The 19819-nt window shown below is 39.2% G+C and overlaps 1 protein-coding gene across 2 annotated transcripts in view; it reads left to right on the top strand.

Annotated features, from left to right (window-relative positions):
• The window catches only part of slc22a15 (solute carrier family 22 member 15), a 41801-nt gene that overhangs the window by 15713 nt on the left and 6269 nt on the right, over positions 1-19819 (top strand). For both annotated transcript variants that reach the window (XM_030155394.1, XM_030155395.1), the window contains exons 8-11: positions 484-624; positions 1508-1593; positions 5564-5672; positions 5773-5845. In XM_030155394.1, coding sequence (XP_030011254.1) covers positions 484-624; positions 1508-1593; positions 5564-5672; positions 5773-5845 — 409 coding nt within the window. The remainder of the gene's footprint in view (positions 1-483; positions 625-1507; positions 1594-5563; positions 5673-5772; positions 5846-19819) is intronic.

Here is a 19819-nt window from a genome sequence, read left to right as displayed (position 1 = left end):
CCTGTTTTTGGCCTGTGGTTGACCTGTTGTTGACCTGTTTTGGGCCTGTTGTTGACCTATTGTTGACCTGTTTTTGGCTTCTTGTTAACCTGTTGTTGACCTGTTTTGGGCCTGTTGTTGACCTATTGTTGACCTGTTTTTGGCTTCTTGTTAACCTGTTGTTGGCCTGTTGTTGATCAGTTGTTAATCTGATGTTGACTTGTTGTTGACCTGTTGTTGACCTGTTTTGGGCCTGTTGTTGACCTATTGTTGACCTGTTTTTGGCTTCTTGTAAACCTGTTGTTGGCCTGTTGTTGATCAGTTGTTAATCTGATGTTGACTTGTTGTTGATCTGTTGTTGACCAGTTGTTGACCAGTTGTTGACCTGCTTTTGGCCTGTTGTTAACCTGTTGTTGACAGTTTTTGACCAGTTGTTGATCTGTTGTTGACCAGTTGTTGATCTGTTGTTGACAGCTGTTGACCCGTTGTTGGTGTGTGTTGCAGGTATGCCTGTAGTCTGGTGTATTACGGGCTGACGATGGGTGCCAGTGAGACGTCTGGGAACCGTTTTGTCAACGTGTCCATGTACGGCCTGGTGGAGCTGCCTGCCTACCCCCTCTGCATCTACTTCATCAACAAACACTGGTCAGACTCACACAACAGTAAATCACTGATGTATGAAAAGCATGGACATGTCCTGAATCCAGGTGGTTTAGGTCGGATATGTCGGTGTGTAGTTAGAGGCATCTTCCTTTGTCAAATCACAGTGTGTGTTCTATCTGTGATGGAACCATGTGGGTCCATATCCCTGTGGTAAACCTTTTTACCAACCACCACACTATGGAATTTCATCCAGTTAAATCAGCTCCTTTTCCATCGCAGGAACTTTACCAGGAACTTTGAAGAACCTTGGTGCATTTCCACTGAAATTACCCTATTAAAATCTTTCTCACACCCAAACTTTCCCTAAAAACCCCCTCCACACAAACCTGGTATGGGGAGGGGGGGGGGGCTTTTCGGATTCCCCAGAATTCTTGTGGGTGGGGCTGTATGCTGAATAACTTTTTTTTGCTTTTTGTTGTTTTTGTTTTGTTTTTATTGGAAAAGGAGCAAGATATCTCAGCATTACCATTCATACATATGATATCTATTAGAGTCCTTTTTGTATTTCTTATTTCATACATACAAAAGTGTCAAACAGAAGAAAAAAAAAAACAAAAACTAACATGAACTGAGTGCTTACAGTTTTGGTATTTCTCACTTAAAAAAAGACAATCACAGCTTTCAATACCTCTGGGTTCTTTAAACATTATATGTTTATACAAAAGTAAAACATAAACAAAGAATAAAGACAGGGAGATTATAAAGAAGAATTTTTAGAGGAGTGATACAAAGCTGAAGAAGTTTTTATAAAATGTAGGGCACATAAAAGTGTATTGATGGAGAAGGGGCTTGTGTAAAGTAGATGAAAGTGGATATGTTTTGGGGTAAATTGACCCAGTCAGCTGATGTGTGTTTTTCTTTGTAGGGCCGGGAGAAGGAAAAGCATGGCCAGTTTCCTGTGTCTGGCTGGATCTGCCTGCCTATGCACCACGTTGATCCCAGAAAACACAGGTCAGACCCTGAGCTTCACATCAGGCCAAACTGAACACAACCACTGACTGAAAGTCAAGCACAGGTAGCCTGACTGGTCTGGAGGAATGTGTGAAATGGGAAACATGCCTTTGAAACACTCTTCGTATAACAGCAGCATATATCTGAAAAGGGTTTAGAGGGAGTAACCCTTCACTGGAATCACTCCTGAGTTTCTCTGTTCTCTTAAATTTTATTCCAGCTTCTCAGTCAGATCCACCCAGCTCTGTCTGGATATATTCCAGATGATTCAACACAGAAACCATGTAAACTTTAAAAGGGAGGGGAGTTGAATGAGGCCTGAGGGTGGACCTGAGTGGAAGGACACCACAGTGAACGGAAGCATGACATAGATAAAACGACCATCTGTGTTGGTTTCTGTAAAAATACCCACATCTTGTAATTTTTCTGTAGCGGGTATGGGTGTTTGGCAGTGATGTAGGGACCCGGATCTACTGGAGCTGCTGATGTGACTGTAAGAGGAACAGCAGGAGTTAAATATCAGGGGCGGCCGTGGCTCAGGTAGAGCGGGTCGTCCAATAACAGAAGGGCTGGTGGTTCAAATCCCGCTCCGTCCTAGTCGTGTGCTGTTGTGTCCTTGCACAAGACACTTCACCCTCCTTCCCTCTAGTGCTGCTACTCACACTGGTGTATGAATCAGACCTGAGGCACTCAGCATCTCAAGAGCCCCCCCTTCTCTTTCTGTTGTTTTATTTGTATGTGTGTGTCATCTTCCTCAGCTTCTGTCGACAAAGCCCCCACCCATAGAACATGAGGGGTCACTGATCCTTGACATTGGGTGGAAGATGAAGCTGAGCTGAAGGGGCTAGAAATGATCCAATTCAATGGGAAAGCATTGAAAACATATATATGAAAATTCGATAAATAGAGGACAGAACAGTCAGATGCTGAGTCCCAAAGAGTCAGATGTAGAAATACTGTGAGACAGTATTTTCCCCAAACGGCGGGGGTATATAGATGTACCAGGAATTCTGTCTGAGATTTTTGTCCATCCCATTTCACAGACACTGTTCACCCAATGCTTTTCAACTTTCACACACATTCTTTATCACTAGTAGAGGTGTAGTGCACAGCTTGAAGCCATAATTTAAATTTATTTATTTATTTATTTTTACAAATTTTTGAAAAGTTTGAAAGTTAAGACTCTAAATGATTCCCCGGGTAGGTGGGGTATGAGTGAGCAGGAGGGGAAGTGTTATGCGGCCGGGCAGGGGTATTGGTAAACTCTGCTTACTTTTTAACTTGTTGGACATGATATTCATGTTACGACAGGCAGTCTCACCTTTACCACACAACAAACTGCTCTCTGACCTTAAAGGAGTGATATCTTGCTTTTTTAAATGGAATTAGGCATTTTCAAACATTTACCTGTGGTCTTTATAAACTGTAAATGCTATACTTTAGTCTGAATTCTTCACTAATTCAACTCAACCCTATTTTTGAGTAATGACACCAGAAAGGTAATTTCGACCACTGGCCCTTTAAATGTAAATGACCCCACCCCCTCCAGGTTGTTGGCTGTGCTGCTCTGTCCCGTTCAACCACCAACTGAACATTTTACGTAATGGGCTCCAAGTTTGGATGTATTTTCAGTATGGACTACAACCACTGCTGCTGAGAAACAGTTATGGAAAAATACTGGAGAAATGGTCGTCTGAAGTCTGGACCTGATATGTGCAAATGTCGTGATGTAACTAGTTATAAAACGTAACAAATTAAGCAGGAATTCAAACGGGTTGTAGAAATCCACTCAATTTTTGCCAAATTGAATATAAAGATAGCTTTGCAGCACCTGGAGGGTTCAAATTCAAACTTTATGAACTATTAGGGTCCAAATACACAAAGAAATGAACCACAAACCAAGGTTATCGTTAACGAAATGATGAAAACTAGAATTAAAAAAACATTTTCGTTAACTGAAATAAATAAAAACTGTAATTAAAAGAAAAAAACGATAACTAACTGAAACTGCATTGTGTGCTTACAAAACTAACTAAAACGTATAAAAATTACGGCTAAAATTCCCTTCGTTTTCGTCTTTGTCATTGTCAGATTGATACGAAATCGATTTATTTTGCTTGAGCAATTTTAGCTGCTGGCATCATACGACATTTGACGGTCCGTCACTTTTGTTCACTTGTGGTTTCCAGTCGTCTTCTGGTCCCCACTCTACCTGGAAACGTGGAGACTAAAGTTGGGAGAAAGCAGCAGAGTCCTGTCCGGGATTTATTTGAATACGACGGCGAGGAAGAGAAAAGATATGATGAAACTAAAACTAAGCATTTAGAAAAAAATTAAACCATTATAAAAACTATAAACTAACTATAAACCTGCTCTAGAAACGAATTAAAATGAACTGAATTAGAGAAAAAAAGTCAAAACTAAATAAAACTAAATTCTAATGAAAAATCCAAAACTATTATAACCTTGTCACAGACTAAGAAAAGTGGGTTTAGAGAAATATGACCCCCTTAAAGCAGTGTATGACTTTCATCACCAATTTTTCTTCAAATTTGTCAAACCCTTATCATATGCGTACATATCCTGTATGCTTGTGAGGCGCGTATGATAAGCCTACACAATGACATATTCTGAAAATGCCATGAAACTGATGTATTGTTTTTTCACCATCACACACCGGATATTATAAGATGACAATTGACTTACAGTTGATTCCTTCCATTTCTTCTGACCCGGTAGTGGACATGGGTTCATTTGTTTTCTCCGTGTTTGTTGCTGCTGCTGATGCATGGAATTCCCATTCCCACAATGCACTTCGTGACAAAATATCCAAAAAGGCCTGAGTGATGTGACGTTTGGGTATATAAATAAACGGACTGCTTGTGATGGAGTCATCCTCGAAATTGTTCACCATGAGGGAAGTGATTTAGATGTGGAAGCACAGAAAGACTAATGGATTAGTGATAATTAGGATATCGCAGGGGTTTTACAAATTTGAAGAAAAATTGGTGACTAAAGTCAGACACTGCTTTAAAGGTGATGATGATGCGTGTGTTGACTTGACTGAGTCAATCAGAACTTTTACTTCAGGGGTCTCAAACTCATTTTCTTTCAGGGGCCACATTCAGCCTGATTTGATCTAAAGTGGGCTGGACCAGTAAAAATTAACAGAATAACCTATAAATAACGAGAACTCCAAATTTTTGTCTGTGTTTTAATGCAAAAAACAACATTAAATTATGAAAATACTTACTCTTATAAACTATCCAAACAAAAGAAATGTGAATAACTTGAAAAAACTGAAATTTCTTAAGAAAAATAACTACAATTTTAACAATATTATGCCTCAACTTATCATTTTTACATGTGCATGATGGGTCGGATCTACAAAGACACTAAACACTGAGGTACAGGCAGAGAAGAGTTCAAATTGGGCTGAGTTTTCTTTAGACATTTCAGGTTGTTCATATTTGTTCAGATTATTCACATTTTATTGTTACAGGATAGTTTGTAAATGTAAATATTTTCATAATTGAATGTCATTTTTTGCACTAAAACAAAGACAAAAATTGAAAGTTGTCATTATTTATAGTGAGATTATTTTTTCTCTCACCAAACCAAGAAGAAAATATGGAGTCATTATTTTTTGTAGGTTATTCTGCTGTTATTATTTGACTGCAGATCATATTGGTCTGTATGTGGAACCTGAACTAAAATGAGTTCGACAGCCTTGACAGTGAAATTTTTGCACTTTGCAAATTCATCCTAGGGGCCAGATTGGAACCTTTGGCGGGCCATATTTGGCCCCCGGGCCGCATGTTTGAGACCCCTGCTTCACTTGTTCTTTCTGGTGAAAACATCCAGAGCATCCAGTTAAAGCAGAGTACAGGCTAAAGCCTACATGTGTATGCTGTGATCAAACTCCTGTTAAAGGCCACTGTCATGACCCAGTTGTGTTTTTATTTTTCAGGGACTCTGCTGAGTGTCACATCTCTAGCTCTGCTGGGGAAGCTGATGGTCAGTGCAGCGTTCAACATCGCCTATGTGTACACCTCTGAACTGTACCCCACGGTGATAAGGTGAACTAACCACCATGGACACGCTCAGTAATACACGCATGTTCTCAAAAAAATTTGTATTTTTACTTCAGCATGTTTTCTACTTATTTTTGTGTTCCAGGAATGCTGGTTTAGGGGTGTGTTCAATGTCCTGCAGAGTTGGAGGAATTCTGGCGCCTTTTGTTCCTTCTATGGTAATTACACTGTGTGTGTTTTATTATTATTCCCCCCCTCACCCCAGAGGGTGAAGGTATATAGATATATCAGGAATTCGACCCATCCGTCCCAGATTTTTGTCCAACCAATTTCTAGGACACTGTTCACCCAACTGAATAGTGTCACACATGTTCTTTACCACTAGGAGAGGTGTAGTGCACAGTCTGATGGCTGAATTTCAATTTTTGCATTTTTTACTTTTTTTTTTTTTCAAATTTTTGAAAACATTGAAAGTTAAGACTTGGCCAGGATCATGTTTGTCTTGGTTTGACTGAACTACCCAAAAAGGACAGTTATTTAGTTCAGTCTTGTTTACAGTTATCTTTAATTTACAATTCTAAATGAATCCCTGGGTAGGCGGGGTGTCAGTGAGCAGGAGGGGCAAAGGGTTGTGCGACTGGGCGGGGGTATTAGTAAGCTCTGTGTAGTTTTTCACTTGTTCATACGATATTGGTGTAACAACACAAACAAATAGAAGCTCTGTGTCTTAGTTTCACTCTGTGACTCAGCAGCCACAGGGAATTCCCAGTAAATAACTTTGACACTTGTTTCTCTTTTGCAAAGGTTCATTCAGAACTGTTGAAGCGATAAGAGTTTGTAGTAACTTTAGTTTGTTCATTTTGCCTCTGAGCTGGTCATAGCTGGACCAAAGTGTGTGTGGTTTCAGGCTGTCCAGATGATTTTTGTGGATAACATACAAACATGTGGAAAGAATATGATGAACCAATAGAAGACATTGTAATGCTGTGGTAATGGGTCCATCAATTAATACCTACTAATTTAATGGCAATGGCTACTGCCACAGTACTGTGGCACAAAATATCAGTTTGTCTGTTGCGACAGACCAATCAAATGTTATCATTTGTACTACAGCCAATCAGGGATACTGTTACATGAACTCATTCACCTCTTGTTTTTTTTATTTATTTATTTTTTTACTCATTAGCCAAGGCAAGGCAAGGCAGATTTATTTGTATAGCACATTTCATACACAGGGTAATTCACAGTGCTTTACAAAAATGGAAAAGTGACAGGTTAAAAACACACAATTACAATTAAAACATCAATAAAACATGAATGATTAGCAATTAAAATAAAGTAAAAGAGAAGAGTGCAGATAGAACACTTTCGCACATTATCCTCCTGTTACCACAGTACCGTGGTGATATATGGCAGAAATGACAAATTAGTGATAGTATACAATATAAAATAGGAATTATTGTTCTAAATGCTCTGCATGTTTTATGATGTTCTTTGCTCTGGAGGCTGGAGAAGGTGGGTGGAGCTACATGTTATATAGATATAGATAGATGCGATTTTGTGCTGTGTGACGTCTTAGTTCTGTGCTGTGATCCTGTGGAATTCTGCACTCTGAATGTTGTCCCAGCGGCTGATTTATATAAATGTTGGATTTACCTACTGGTGCTGTGCCCCCCCCTTTGAAAATCTTTTGAAAGAAAAAAAGAAATGCTACTCCGACCGGTAATCAAACCCAGGTCTTCCGTGTTGCGGTCCGATACGTTACAGAGTGAGTAAAATATCCAGTGTGTCTTAAGTCGACTTATATGCTATATGATGGCCTTGGTACTTTTTAGGGTGTAAGTTGCCAGTCCAGACATGATATAATGAGGGTGCTGATTGGCTCTGTGGTAACAGACAAACTGATATTTTGTGCCACAGTACTGTGTCAGTAGCCACTTCATTATTTAATACCACCTTGAAAAAATAGACTGTAAGCTCAGAGTGGATGATTGTCACTGAACACGATTCACTGGTATAAAACCATTTCAAACTCAATACTAAACTACAAATGGGATACAAGTCTGGACACATATAAATGTCCATATGTCCATAGAGGTGATTTTATTTCAACATATTCCAAGACAATGAGATCCTGAGTCTGTTAAACGTTGAAACCTTTTACTTCCTCACATTCAGTCTCTAAACTGGACTGTGTTGGGAGTATTTGGAGTGAATATTAAAATAAGCCACAACTACAGCATGAAGAAGGCAGCAGCATCATTAAAATACACTTAAAGGCCGTATGTGGTCAGAACATCACCATGCTAATTTGTTACATCATGACAATATGTATATGAATGAATTTCCTCAATTTAAATAGAACAAGAGAATGTCTAAATGTTGAACTCAGTTAACTCTTTAAGTGCCAGACAGTTAAGGGGCTAATAAGCCTTAAAAGTGCCACAGAATTTGGCCGTTTTTCAGTATTTCGCGTCGTTTTTATAATATTTGAAGAATCCTGCAGGAAACCGCTCGGTAACATTCGACCGATTGCTGATTAGATTCAAAACGCACCGGACGCAGCCGATTCATTATTGATCGTAATTTGCATAATTTATAATAATAATAATAATAATAATAATCTTTATTTATATAGCACTTTTCATACATTAAAAACTGTAGCACAAAGTGCTTTACATATCAGTTTAAAAATCAGTACTGCCCCCCACCCACACCCACCCACTCACCCGCACACGCACACACACACACACACACACACACACACACACACACACACACACACACACACACACACACACATACATGCAAACCCACAAGCTCACACATACTTAAGAAGACTGACTGAGCACGGGTAGACCAGAACAAAAATGTACAAGTAAAAGTAAAACATCAATTTAGGAGGCGCTGTCTCAGGGAGCCATCCGCACCAGGAGGCAGCCGCCGACCCCGGCGACCAGGCACCAGCAACACAGCCCCGCATCCCAACTAATGGGAGAGGGCCAACTGGGACCCCCACCCACCAGAAAGGAGCGGACCCCAGTGAGAGAAGGCGCCACAGCCCCCGGAGTCCACAGCCGCCCCCCGGCATGGAGGGCTCCCTCTGATGAAACACCGGAGAATAAGAAACATTAAAAAGATATAAAAATATTATTCGGTCGCATGACCTCAAATTCCCGTCTGCTTGGTCTCAAAAGGGGGACACAGAAAGAACGTCATCGAAATGTGAGAAAGAAATGGGGGTGGATGGTTTGTTTGTACACAAATGTGGCGTGTTCTCCAAAGCCGATCTGATCGGCCCGTGGCACTTTACAGGTTGTTTTCGTAAAGCCGATTTAATCGGCCCATGGCACTGAAAGTGTTAAACCATGTGAAATGTAGAGAGGCCTCAGTGGTGTCATAAGGACAAAAATGACGTGAAAGTTGATTTGATAAAAGATGCAGGAAGATTAAAAACAACAAAATTGTATGAACAAAATACAAGACAAACATGATGTAAAAAAAAATGTAATTCATGATTTAATTTCTTAAATTTGGCTTTTAAGGAGGCAAAAATCTATATTTTGCATTTTGAGCTAAAAACATCTGTCGACTACTGCAATAACAGCATATGAAGAACACAATAAAACAAGTTCAAGTTGAAGACAATACAGGCATAAATATATAACACTATTCACCATATACGATTATTTATTTATTTATTTATTTATTTATTGGGGACAGTGCATATTAATGAACATCTACAACAACCAAGGTTATTATTGTTAACAAAAACTAACAATGACGAAAACTAGAATTGTAAAAACATTTTCATTAAGTGAAATAAATACAAACTATAATTAAAAGAAAAAAACGATAACTAACTGAAATTATATTGTGTACTTACAAAACTAACTAAAACTTAAAAAATTATGGATAAAATTCCCTTTATTTTCATCTTTGTCAGTGTCGGATTAATACAAAATTGATTTATTTCCCTCAAACAATTTTAGCTAGCGGCGCCATATGATATGTAACGGTTCGTCACTTCTCGTGACTTGTGGTTTATAGTTGTCTTCTCATCCCCGCTCTATTTGGAAACATGGAGACTAAAGTTGGGAGAAAGCAGCAGAGTCCTGTCTGGGATTTATTTGAATTCGACGGAGCAGAAGATAAAAAATATTTTAAAAAAACTAAAACTAAACTAGAACTAAGCATTTAGAAAATAAAAACTAATAAAGACTAGCAAACCTGCTCTAAAAATGAATTAAAACTAACTGAATTAGAGAAAAAAAGTTAAAACTAAATAAAACTAAACTATAATGAAAAATCCAAAACTATTAGAACCTTGACAACCACTGCAGCTGTAAATATGCCAGATTGTAGCAACAGTGCTAATTTCCATCTGTAGTCCCTAGGCTAACATTAGTCATCAGTCAGACACCACAATGTCCATGCAGGAAAACAAAACACTCAAAAAGAAAGGAATGTAACATCCAGACTTGAACCAAAGACAATGTCCAAACATGGAAGAAAAACTGAAAAAGGGCCAAAGGGTTGAACAGACCACAGATTATTATTATTATCATCATCTCTATACGTCAGTGGTTCCCAACCTTTTTTTTTGCTCGCTACCCCATTTTAACATCACAATTTTCTGGTGACCCCAGACATTAAATACTGAGACATTTTTTGCTAAAATTAATTTGTTTTTGGTCATGTAATAGTTTGCTATACTATGTTGCAAATAAATGTTAATTTCAGAGGACATTTAGTCTATATAATGTATATTATTATGGACGGCGGCAGAAAAGCCAGGTGTAGATTACTGCACAAAGGGAGAATTTTATTTTCCTCGGTCAGGATATGTACAGTCAGTCCATCTTGGATTTACAAGGCTGACAATTAATACTGAACAAACAAGAACTCAAACTATGAATTATGAAAGAGCTGCAGCATCTGAAACCGACCACAATGAACATTTGACACAGAAACAGAACCACAGTGCTGCAGTTTCACACTCACAGTTTGTCATGTCTTTTATGTGTTGGGATTGTCTCTCTCAACTCACCATATAATTTTTATTAGTAAGTTTTTTTCCTATTTTTATTAGTTACTAGAAATTTCAGGCGACCCCATTTGAATTCCAGGTGACCCCACATGGGGTCCCAACCCCAAGGTGGAAAAACACTGCTATACGTGGTCTTAGTCCATATGGAGTAGCATCAGTACTTTGACTTGTCTGTCTCATTCGAGAGTTGTTGTTGGCACGAGACTAAACATCAACTTGAACGTGGTTGACTTGAGATCGTTTGTGGGATTTATTTAATCCACTTACAGTGTTCAGGTAGATTTGACCTGTGATCAGCAGGCGAACTCAAGTACAAGGACACCTGAGCAGGACCCAGGAAACAAATGAAAAGACGAGTGAGTCCCACAGACTCAGACACGTGTCTAATGAACTCAATTATATTCATGCATCCAGACAACATCAAACCCTGCTATGGCCGATGAATGAGTTCAACAAGTCAAAGTCATCATTGTACTTCTAGCAGATGAGCCTTATGTCCATACCAACATGGTTTTCTTGGCCTGAAGATGGATTTTCTTAGTTGTGTGTGATTGTTGGTAAACCCTTCAAAGACCAGCTCTCCATTTAAAGGATTTTGATCTTAGTTCTGGAGAGTATTAACCCAAATTGATGTACTAAGTGTTTAACCCTGCGTTAGTCTGCTGGGGATTCCAAACATGAGTTATCCCCTGGGGTATTTACACGCCCCGGTACAAAAATGTTCATGGTGTTATTTTCATGTAAAATGTAGTCATACTGCTAGTTCAGAATATATCTACAATCCCTGTTGAATAATTTGAATTGCTTTTAGCTCATTGATATTGATAAGACATAATACAATAAATAATAATAATAATAATAATAACAATAATAATAGTGTGCTTCAACCAACTACCCACAAGTAGCATTTTATTCCATATTTCTATTACAGAGTAGGCTACCGATACATAATATGTAATTATATCTACATATGAATTGTATGTAATTATATATAAATCATAAAAAATACCTGTGTTAGTCTGGTGGGGTGACTGAACACCCCAGAAGGCCAAAGCAACATCTACATCCAAGGACAATTGAGCCACAACTGCGCCACCCTACATGTGATCCACTCTTGTTGAGTTAGAAGAGTACTAGGAGGGAGAAAAAGAAATAAGTTGCTAACTAGAAATTATGAGCACTTAAGCCAGTGGTTCCCAACCTTTTTTGGCTTGTGACCCCAATTTAACATCACTAATTTCTGGCGACCCCAGACATCCAAAATGGAGACATTTTTTTTGCTAAAATTAATTTGTTTTTGATCATGTAATAGTTTGCTATACTATGTTGCAAATAAACATTAATTTTTAGACGACATTTAGACTGTATAATGTGTAATGCACAAAGTGAGAATTTGTTTCCTTGGTCAGGATATGTACAGTCAGTCCAGCTTCGATTTACAAGGCTGACAATTAATACTGAACAAACAAGAACTCAAACTATGAATTATGAAAGAGCTGCAGCATCTGAAACTGATCACAATGAACATTTGAAAGATAAACAGAACCACAGTGCTTCAGTTTCAGTTTATGATTGTGATTGTCTCTCTTAACTCACCATATTTTTATTAGTACATTTTTATTTTTATTTTTTTATTGATTGCTAGAAATTTCAGGTGACCCCATTTGAATTCCAGGCGACCCCACGTGGGGTCCCGACCCCAAGGTTGAAAAACACTGACTTAAGCAAAATTAGGGTGACAAAACACCCCAGGGGACTAACGCAGGGTTAATGTGGTAACACAGGCCATTACCTGGCGCTAAGTGCCTTCGTCCACACCTCCACCCGGTTTCCAGTGATAGATTCTTCCATCCTGGACAGTTCACTCAGCCTGTGAAGTCCATCAGTCAGCCATTAACAGCAGCTGTCCCTGTTTTTTTTAAACAGGTACCATTTAATGAAATATCTCTTACCTCTATCCACACAATGAACACAAAAACAACATTAAACCAAAACAAAGGCTCAGATAAAACATCCTCTGTGTTAGACTTTAACCTGTGGACCTTCAGGTAATATTAGATCCATCAGCAAAGTCTGTTATAAATATAGTGAAGGTGAACTTTAACCTCCCAAGACCCAGGAAATGTCAGCAAAGTACCAGCTTTTTTTGGTTTTTTATTAAATAAGTGCCTATATTGGAAACATCATGATGCAACAGTTTTTTCAGTTGCAGTTTTTAAAATTTTTATGGAATGTCCTTTGTGGTGGACAGTTTTATTTTCTTGTTTTGTTTTTTTTTTTTGTATAAAGTTGTGAAACTCTTGTCCACAAATATGGACAGAAAACCCATAGCTGTGTCTTAGGAGGTTAAAGTGTTGGTTCAGGTCTTTGGCTGGTATTCTTTGGGTTATGTAGGTATCACTATAACACCAGTACATGTGTAGGGGGGGTAAGAAAATATTGGTCCTGCTATATTTCATTTCACGATTCTGTATCGATATTAAAAGCTACTGTATTGATATTTTTAGGTATTTATTCAAATGCAGATATGGCGAGGGTTCAGTTTTGTTTTTTATTTTTCTTTTTTGTTGATACTTTATTATTATTTAACACTGTTTTGTTGAGTAATGCTTATTTCAAGCATCTTAAAAGCACGTTTTACTGAGCGACAGATGTTAGTTCCTTTGTTGGAATGGCACAAAAATAATGTTTTGATTATTGGATGATTCAGGAACTGTCCACTATGCATTCTATTCACAACTAATAGAATACGAACATTTGAGCAGGATCTTAAACTGTAATGTCTCTGAAACATAATTTAAGTTTTTACAGAGGAAAGTTTTGTCATATAACATTAGATCCTGTTCTGATCAAATAACAATTTGTTTAGTATTTGTGCATATTTCTGGTGTATTTTGAATTTTTACAGGAAGTAAAAAAGAAACAGGAGGAACAAAAAAAATATCACCTTGTTAACAGTATCCTGATGTATCATAATGTATCACTGTGATTTGTATCGTATTGCCAGATTCTTGCCAATGCACACCCCTATATGTGTGTCCATCTCTAAATGTGTTGGTGCTGCAGGTCCTGTTCGGACTTCTACACCCATATTACCTGTGTTCACTGTTTTAAGTGAAGGTTAAATACACAAAACAACAGGTGTGCACAAACTGGGGTGCAATGCCATTGTTTTGTAATGTTGTTTTGCAGATGGACAAAACCTAGCTGGAGCTTTTAAAAGCCTTCACTTGGGAAGGCGCTTCCAAAACTCTTCGTTGTATTGACCCAGAACATTTCTTATGTGTGGATCAGAGGCCCAAAGACAGAGAACATAGTACGGTGTGCAAATGAGTGTGGACAGAGCATTAATGTCTACGATGAAGCCACATGGGGCTGTTAAAAAATTAAAAACAAACTAAAATATTCAGGAAGAAACTAAACAGGGTAGATTTCCAGAAGAAAGCAGTTAGAAGACAGGCGTGTTTCCACCAAAAACAGGTCTAATTGTCTTTAGAACTAAGAAGAAGACCTCTAGTCTTGGAAATGGTTTAACACTATGGACATTTACTTTAATTAAACAACTGGTTGCTGGGTTTTTCAGGCCAACAACAGTTTACAGTGTGAAGAATGAGGCTTCAGGCTCCATATGTTGAGCTTTAGTCGGTGTTTGTTTCACGTGTTCCCTCTTTAATGGCCTTTTCAGCTTTAATCCTGTTCCTTTGAGCCTGAATCGTGCCTCGTTCTTTTCTAGTGAACCTATTAAGGTGTACTTACTTTGAATTCATCTGTTTAGTTTGACAGACTGTCCTCTGTCTTCTTTTTCCTAACAGGACTGTGTTCTTTTTAATTGACTTTCACATTTGTCCATGAGGGGTGACTTTATCTCAACACACATGGGAACAGATTGTAGGATCAGTATGACAGAAATCCTTCAACAGAGTTAAAATAAACCTTTCTACCTCAGCTAAGCCTATGGGAATGGAAAAGGTGGAGACAGTGACACCTAGAGGTCGCTAGAGTAAATGCTATGACTGTGTTGTTATTTGGTAAGGGGTTTTTTCAGTTTTCCACTCAATAATCTCTGGTTTATCATTAACTCAGCCTGTTTCAGATGGTTCTGATCCTTCACACTCTGGTAGTTCTGCTGTTTTTGACCAACTTTGGTCACTTCTAGCTCCAAAAAGCCACAGTGACTATGGGCAGATCGCAGACTACAGGTTTCAAAACAGTACCGTACTTTCCGGACTATAAGCCGCTACTTTTTTCTCACGTTTTGAACCCTGCGGCCTATACAATGATGCGGCTCGAGTATAGATTTTTATAGGCTAACAGCCTCCAGGGGGCGCTCTAGCAGGAAGTGCAAAAGCGAGACAGACAGGTGGAAGAGGTGATGAAGAGGAGAAGTTTTAAGTTGAACTTTTAACAATCATTTTGCGTGTCATACACAAACCCTCATCATGGAAAACACAAAGAAATGCATATGATGCAGCTTTGAAGTTAAAACCAATCGATGTGTCTGTAAAGAAGGAAATAGAGCTGCAGCACGGAAGTGACAAAGGAAGAGAGACGTAGAAGGCAAGGCAAGTTTGTTTGTATAGCACATTTCAGTAACAAGGCAATTCAAGGTGCTTCACACAGGACATTGAAAGAAAAAGAAACACATTTAAAACATAAAAGAAACATGTAAAAGGTGATTAAAAACAGCAAGTAAGAAAACAACACATAAAATCCCAAAAAAAATAAAAACACACACACATTAAAGTAAGAGTTGCAGTGCAGAGTTTCTAAAGAGAATATAAAATTTAAAAAGTCAAAAGCCTTTTAGTCAAAGGCAGCAGTGAACAGGTGAGTCTTTAACCTTGACTTAAAAGAACTCAGACTCTCAGCAGACCTGATATTTTCTGGTAGTTTGTTCCAGATACAGTACAGGCCAAAACTTTGGACACACCTTCTCATTCTTTGCATTTTCTTTATTTTCATGACTATTTACATTGTAGATTCTCACTGAAGGCATCAAAACTATGAATGAACACGTGGAATTATGTACTTAACAAAAAAGTGTGAAATAACTGAAAACATCTCTTATATTCTAGTTTCTTCAAAGTAGCCACCCTTAGCTCTGATGACTGCCTTGCACACCCTTGGCATTCTCTTGATGAGCTTCCAGAGGTAGTCACCTGAAATGGTTTCCACTTCATAGCTGTGCCTTGTCAGGGTTACTTAGTGGAATTTCTTGCCTTATTGATGGGGTTGGGACCATCAGTTGTGTTGTGCTGAAGTCAGGTTGATGCACAGCTGACAGCCCTATTGGACAACTGTTAGAATGCATATTATGGCGAGAACCAATCAGCTAAGTAAAGACAAACGAGTGGCCATCATTACTTTAAGAAATGAAGGTCAGTCAGTCTAGAAAATTTCAAAAACTTTGAATGTGTCCCCAAGTGCAGTCGCAAAAACCATCAAGCGCTCCAACGAAACTGGCTCACATGAGGACCGCCCCAGGAAAGGAAGACCAAGAGTCAGATGCTGCAGATAAGTTCATCTGAGTCACCAGCCTCAGAAATCGCAAATTAACAGCAGCTCAGATTAAAGACCAGATGAATACCACACAGAGCTCTAGCAGCAGACACATCTCTACAACAACTGTTAAGAGGAGACTGCGTGAATCAGGCCTTCATGGTCAAACAGCTGCTAGGAAACCACTGCTCAGGAGAGGCAACAAACAGAAGAGATTTATTTGGGCCAAGAAACCCAAGGAATGGACATTAGACCAGTGGAAATCTGTGCTTTGGTCTGATGAGTCCAAATTTCAGATCTTTGGATCCAACCGCCATGTCTTTTTGCGATGCAGAAAAGGTGAACGGATGGATGCTACATGCCTGGTTCCCACCATGAAGCATGGAGGGGGAGGTGTGATGGTGTGGGGGTGCTTTGCTGGTGACGCTGTTGGGGATTTATTCAAGATTGAAGGCAACCTGAATCAGCATGGCTACCACAGCATCCTGAAGTGACATGCCATTCCATCCGGTTTGCGTTTAGTTGGACCATCATTTATGTTTCAACAGGACAATGACCCCAAACACACCTCCAGGCTGTGTGAGGGATATTTGACCAAGAAGGAGAGTGATGGAGTGCTGCGCCAGATGACCTGGCCTCCACAGTCACCGGACCTGAACCCGATCGAGATGGTTTGGGGTGAGCTGGACCGCAGAGTGAAGGCAAAAGGACCAACAAGTGCTAAGCATCTGTGGGAACTTCTTCAAGACTGTTAGGAAACCATTTCAGGTGACTATCTCTTGAAGCTCATCAAGAGAATGCCAAGAGTGTGCAAAACAGTCATCAGAGCTAAGGGTGGCTACTTTGAAGAAACTAGAATATAAGAGATGTTTTCAGTTATTTCACACTTTTTTGTTAAGTACATAATTCCACATGTGTTCATTCATAGTTTTGATGCCTTCAGTGAGAATCTACAATGTAAATAGTCATGAAAATAAAGAAAATGCAAAGAATGAGAAGGTGTGTCCAAACTTTTGGCCTGTACTGTATATGGAGCATAGAAACTGAACACTGATTCTCCATGTTTAGTTCTGACTTTGGGAGCACAGAGCAGACCTGCACCAGATGACCTGAGCGGTCTGGATGGTTCATACTGGACTAGAAGGTCTCTGATGTATTTTGGGCCTAAACCATTCAGTGCTTTATATGCTAGCAAGATAATTTTAAAGTCTTTTCTCTGAGAGACAGGGAGCCAGTGTAGAGACCTCAGAACTGGACTGATGTGGTCCACTCTCTTGGTCTTAGTGAGGACTGGAGCAGCAGCATTCTGGATCAGCTGCAGTCGTCGGATAGACTTTTTAGGCAGACCAGAGAAGATACTGTTACAGTAGTCAACTCGACTAAAGATAAATACATGGACAAGTTTTTCCAGGTCCTGCTGCGACATCAGTCCTTTAATCCTAGAAATGTTCTTGAGGTGATAGTAAGCTGACTTTGTAATTGTTTGTATGTGGTTTTTAAAATTCAGGTCTGAATCCATGACAACACCCAAATTCCTGGCCTGGTCTGAGGTTTTTAACTGAAGTGACTGGAGCTGCATGCTGATTTTAAGACGCTCCTCCTTGGGTCCAACAATGACTACCTCAGTTTTTTCTCTGTTTAACTGAAGAAAATTATGGCCCATCCATTCAGATATTTGCTCCATGCGTTTACCCAGTGCTTGTATGGGGCTATGGTCACCTGGGGACATTGAAATGTAGAGCTGTGTGTCATCTGCATAGTTATGGTAATCTATTTTGTTTTTTTCTATGATCTGAGCAAGTGGAAGCATGTAGATGTTGAACAGAAGGGGCCCCAGGATGGAGCCTTGGGGGACTCCACATGTAATTTTGGTCTGCTCAGATTTAAAGTTACCTATTGACACAAAATAATCCCTGCCCTTTAAGTAGGATGCAAACCAGTCAAGAACTGTGCCAGATGGTCCCACCCAATTTTCCAGTCGATCAAGTAATATGTCATGGTCGACTGTGTCGAATGCAGCACTGAGGTCCAGTAACACTAAAACTGAAGATCTGCCATGATCTGTGTTTAAGCGAATGTCATTAAATACTTTGAGCAGAGCTGTGTCAGTGCTGTGATGTGGTCTAAAACCTGACTGAAAGACATTAAAGCAGCTGTTGACTGTTAAGAAGTAATTTAGCTGTTGGGACACAGCCTTTCCAATGATTTTACCTAAAAAAGGAAGATTTGATATGGGCCTGTAGTTGTTCATTGAGGTCTTTTCTAGATTGTTCTTTTGTAGGAGCGGCTTAATAACAGCTGTTTTCAGGGTCTGTGGGAAGACTCCTGAGCTTAGAGACATGTTTACAATCTGTAACAAGTCAGATGCCATGACGTGTGAAACTTTTTTGAAAAAAAGGTGTAGAAGGTGTGTGATGGAGCCTTTCTGAGGCTGTTCAACTCTGACACTGAAGAAGACGACTGCAGTGGTTTAATGAGCAGAAGGAAGATGAAGACAGAGATCAATGACTGTTCTGGGTTTTTGACCCAGCCGTGTTAATGCTGTTTTACTGCCGTGTTACAGGCACTGTTTGGAAAAAAGCAGTTAAGGGATAGAAATAAATATTTAAATAATCTTTCTGTTTACCATCTTTCTGTGTAAATATCTCATGTCACAACGTGGACACCTGCGGCTTATAGTCAGGTGTAGCCTATATATGTACAAATATTTTTTTCTTTTAAAATTTGGTGGGTGCGGCTTATAGCCTGGAAAGTACGGTACTTCAGAAACAGTCCCGTTCCTCCATCCACTAATTATGCAGAGAATATGGCTCGTACTTTCTCTTACTAATCACTCATCAGAATCAGAATCTCTCTATTGTTATTGTACAAGTACAACGAAATTGAGGTAGAGCTCTCCAACTTAGTGCAGGAACTTACAAGGCATAACAAAAGACAGTAGAAGGCACACTTATTTACATTAGGGAAAATAAAAGATAGAGGTGTAACTAGGAATGTTTGTAAAAAAGATATATAGAATTTAGTAGTGCAAATAGTTTGACAGTAGTGCAAATGGAATTGGAAAACTGCAAATGACATGGGAATTTAAATACTGTAGGACAAAAATAGTGAAAGGATAAATAATATAGAAGGCTGTAAACATTAGACAGATACTGCACATGTTCTAGGGTATGGTGAGGTTTTTGCAGTGGACACCAGTGTCCATGCAGGTGTTCTATTGATGTTTTGTTTGGTTGTTTATTGTGGTGATAGCTTTGGGAAGAAGCTCTCCCTCAGTCTGTTTGTCTGGGTTTATGTGACCTGTAGTACCGGCCTGAGGGCAACACTTCAAACATGTGGTTACTGGGCTGAGAGGAGTCTGTGATAATCTTGGTGGCTCTGCTGAGTAGGGCTGTAAGAAAATATCAGTTCTGCAATATATCGCAATATTTCATTTCACAGTACTGTATCAATATTAAAAAGTACTGAATCGATATTTTTAGCTTACCGGCCAACAGGCCGTAAGCTATTGTCGTCATGCGGCGTCCATCGGCATCGTCTGTCGTCGTCTGTCGTCGTCTGTCGTCCGTTACAAAAATTTCAATCGTCTTCTTCTCCGAAACTACAATTCCAATTGACTTCAAACTTGGTATACAGCTTCTTT

The sequence above is a fragment of the Sphaeramia orbicularis genome, chromosome 15 (genome assembly GCF_902148855.1).
Source record: "Sphaeramia orbicularis chromosome 15, fSphaOr1.1, whole genome shotgun sequence".
NCBI classification, from domain to species: domain Eukaryota; kingdom Metazoa; phylum Chordata; class Actinopteri; order Kurtiformes; family Apogonidae; genus Sphaeramia; species Sphaeramia orbicularis.
The sequence above is the reverse complement of the archived record's forward strand: the minus strand, read 5'-3'. Positions and strand labels throughout refer to the sequence as shown.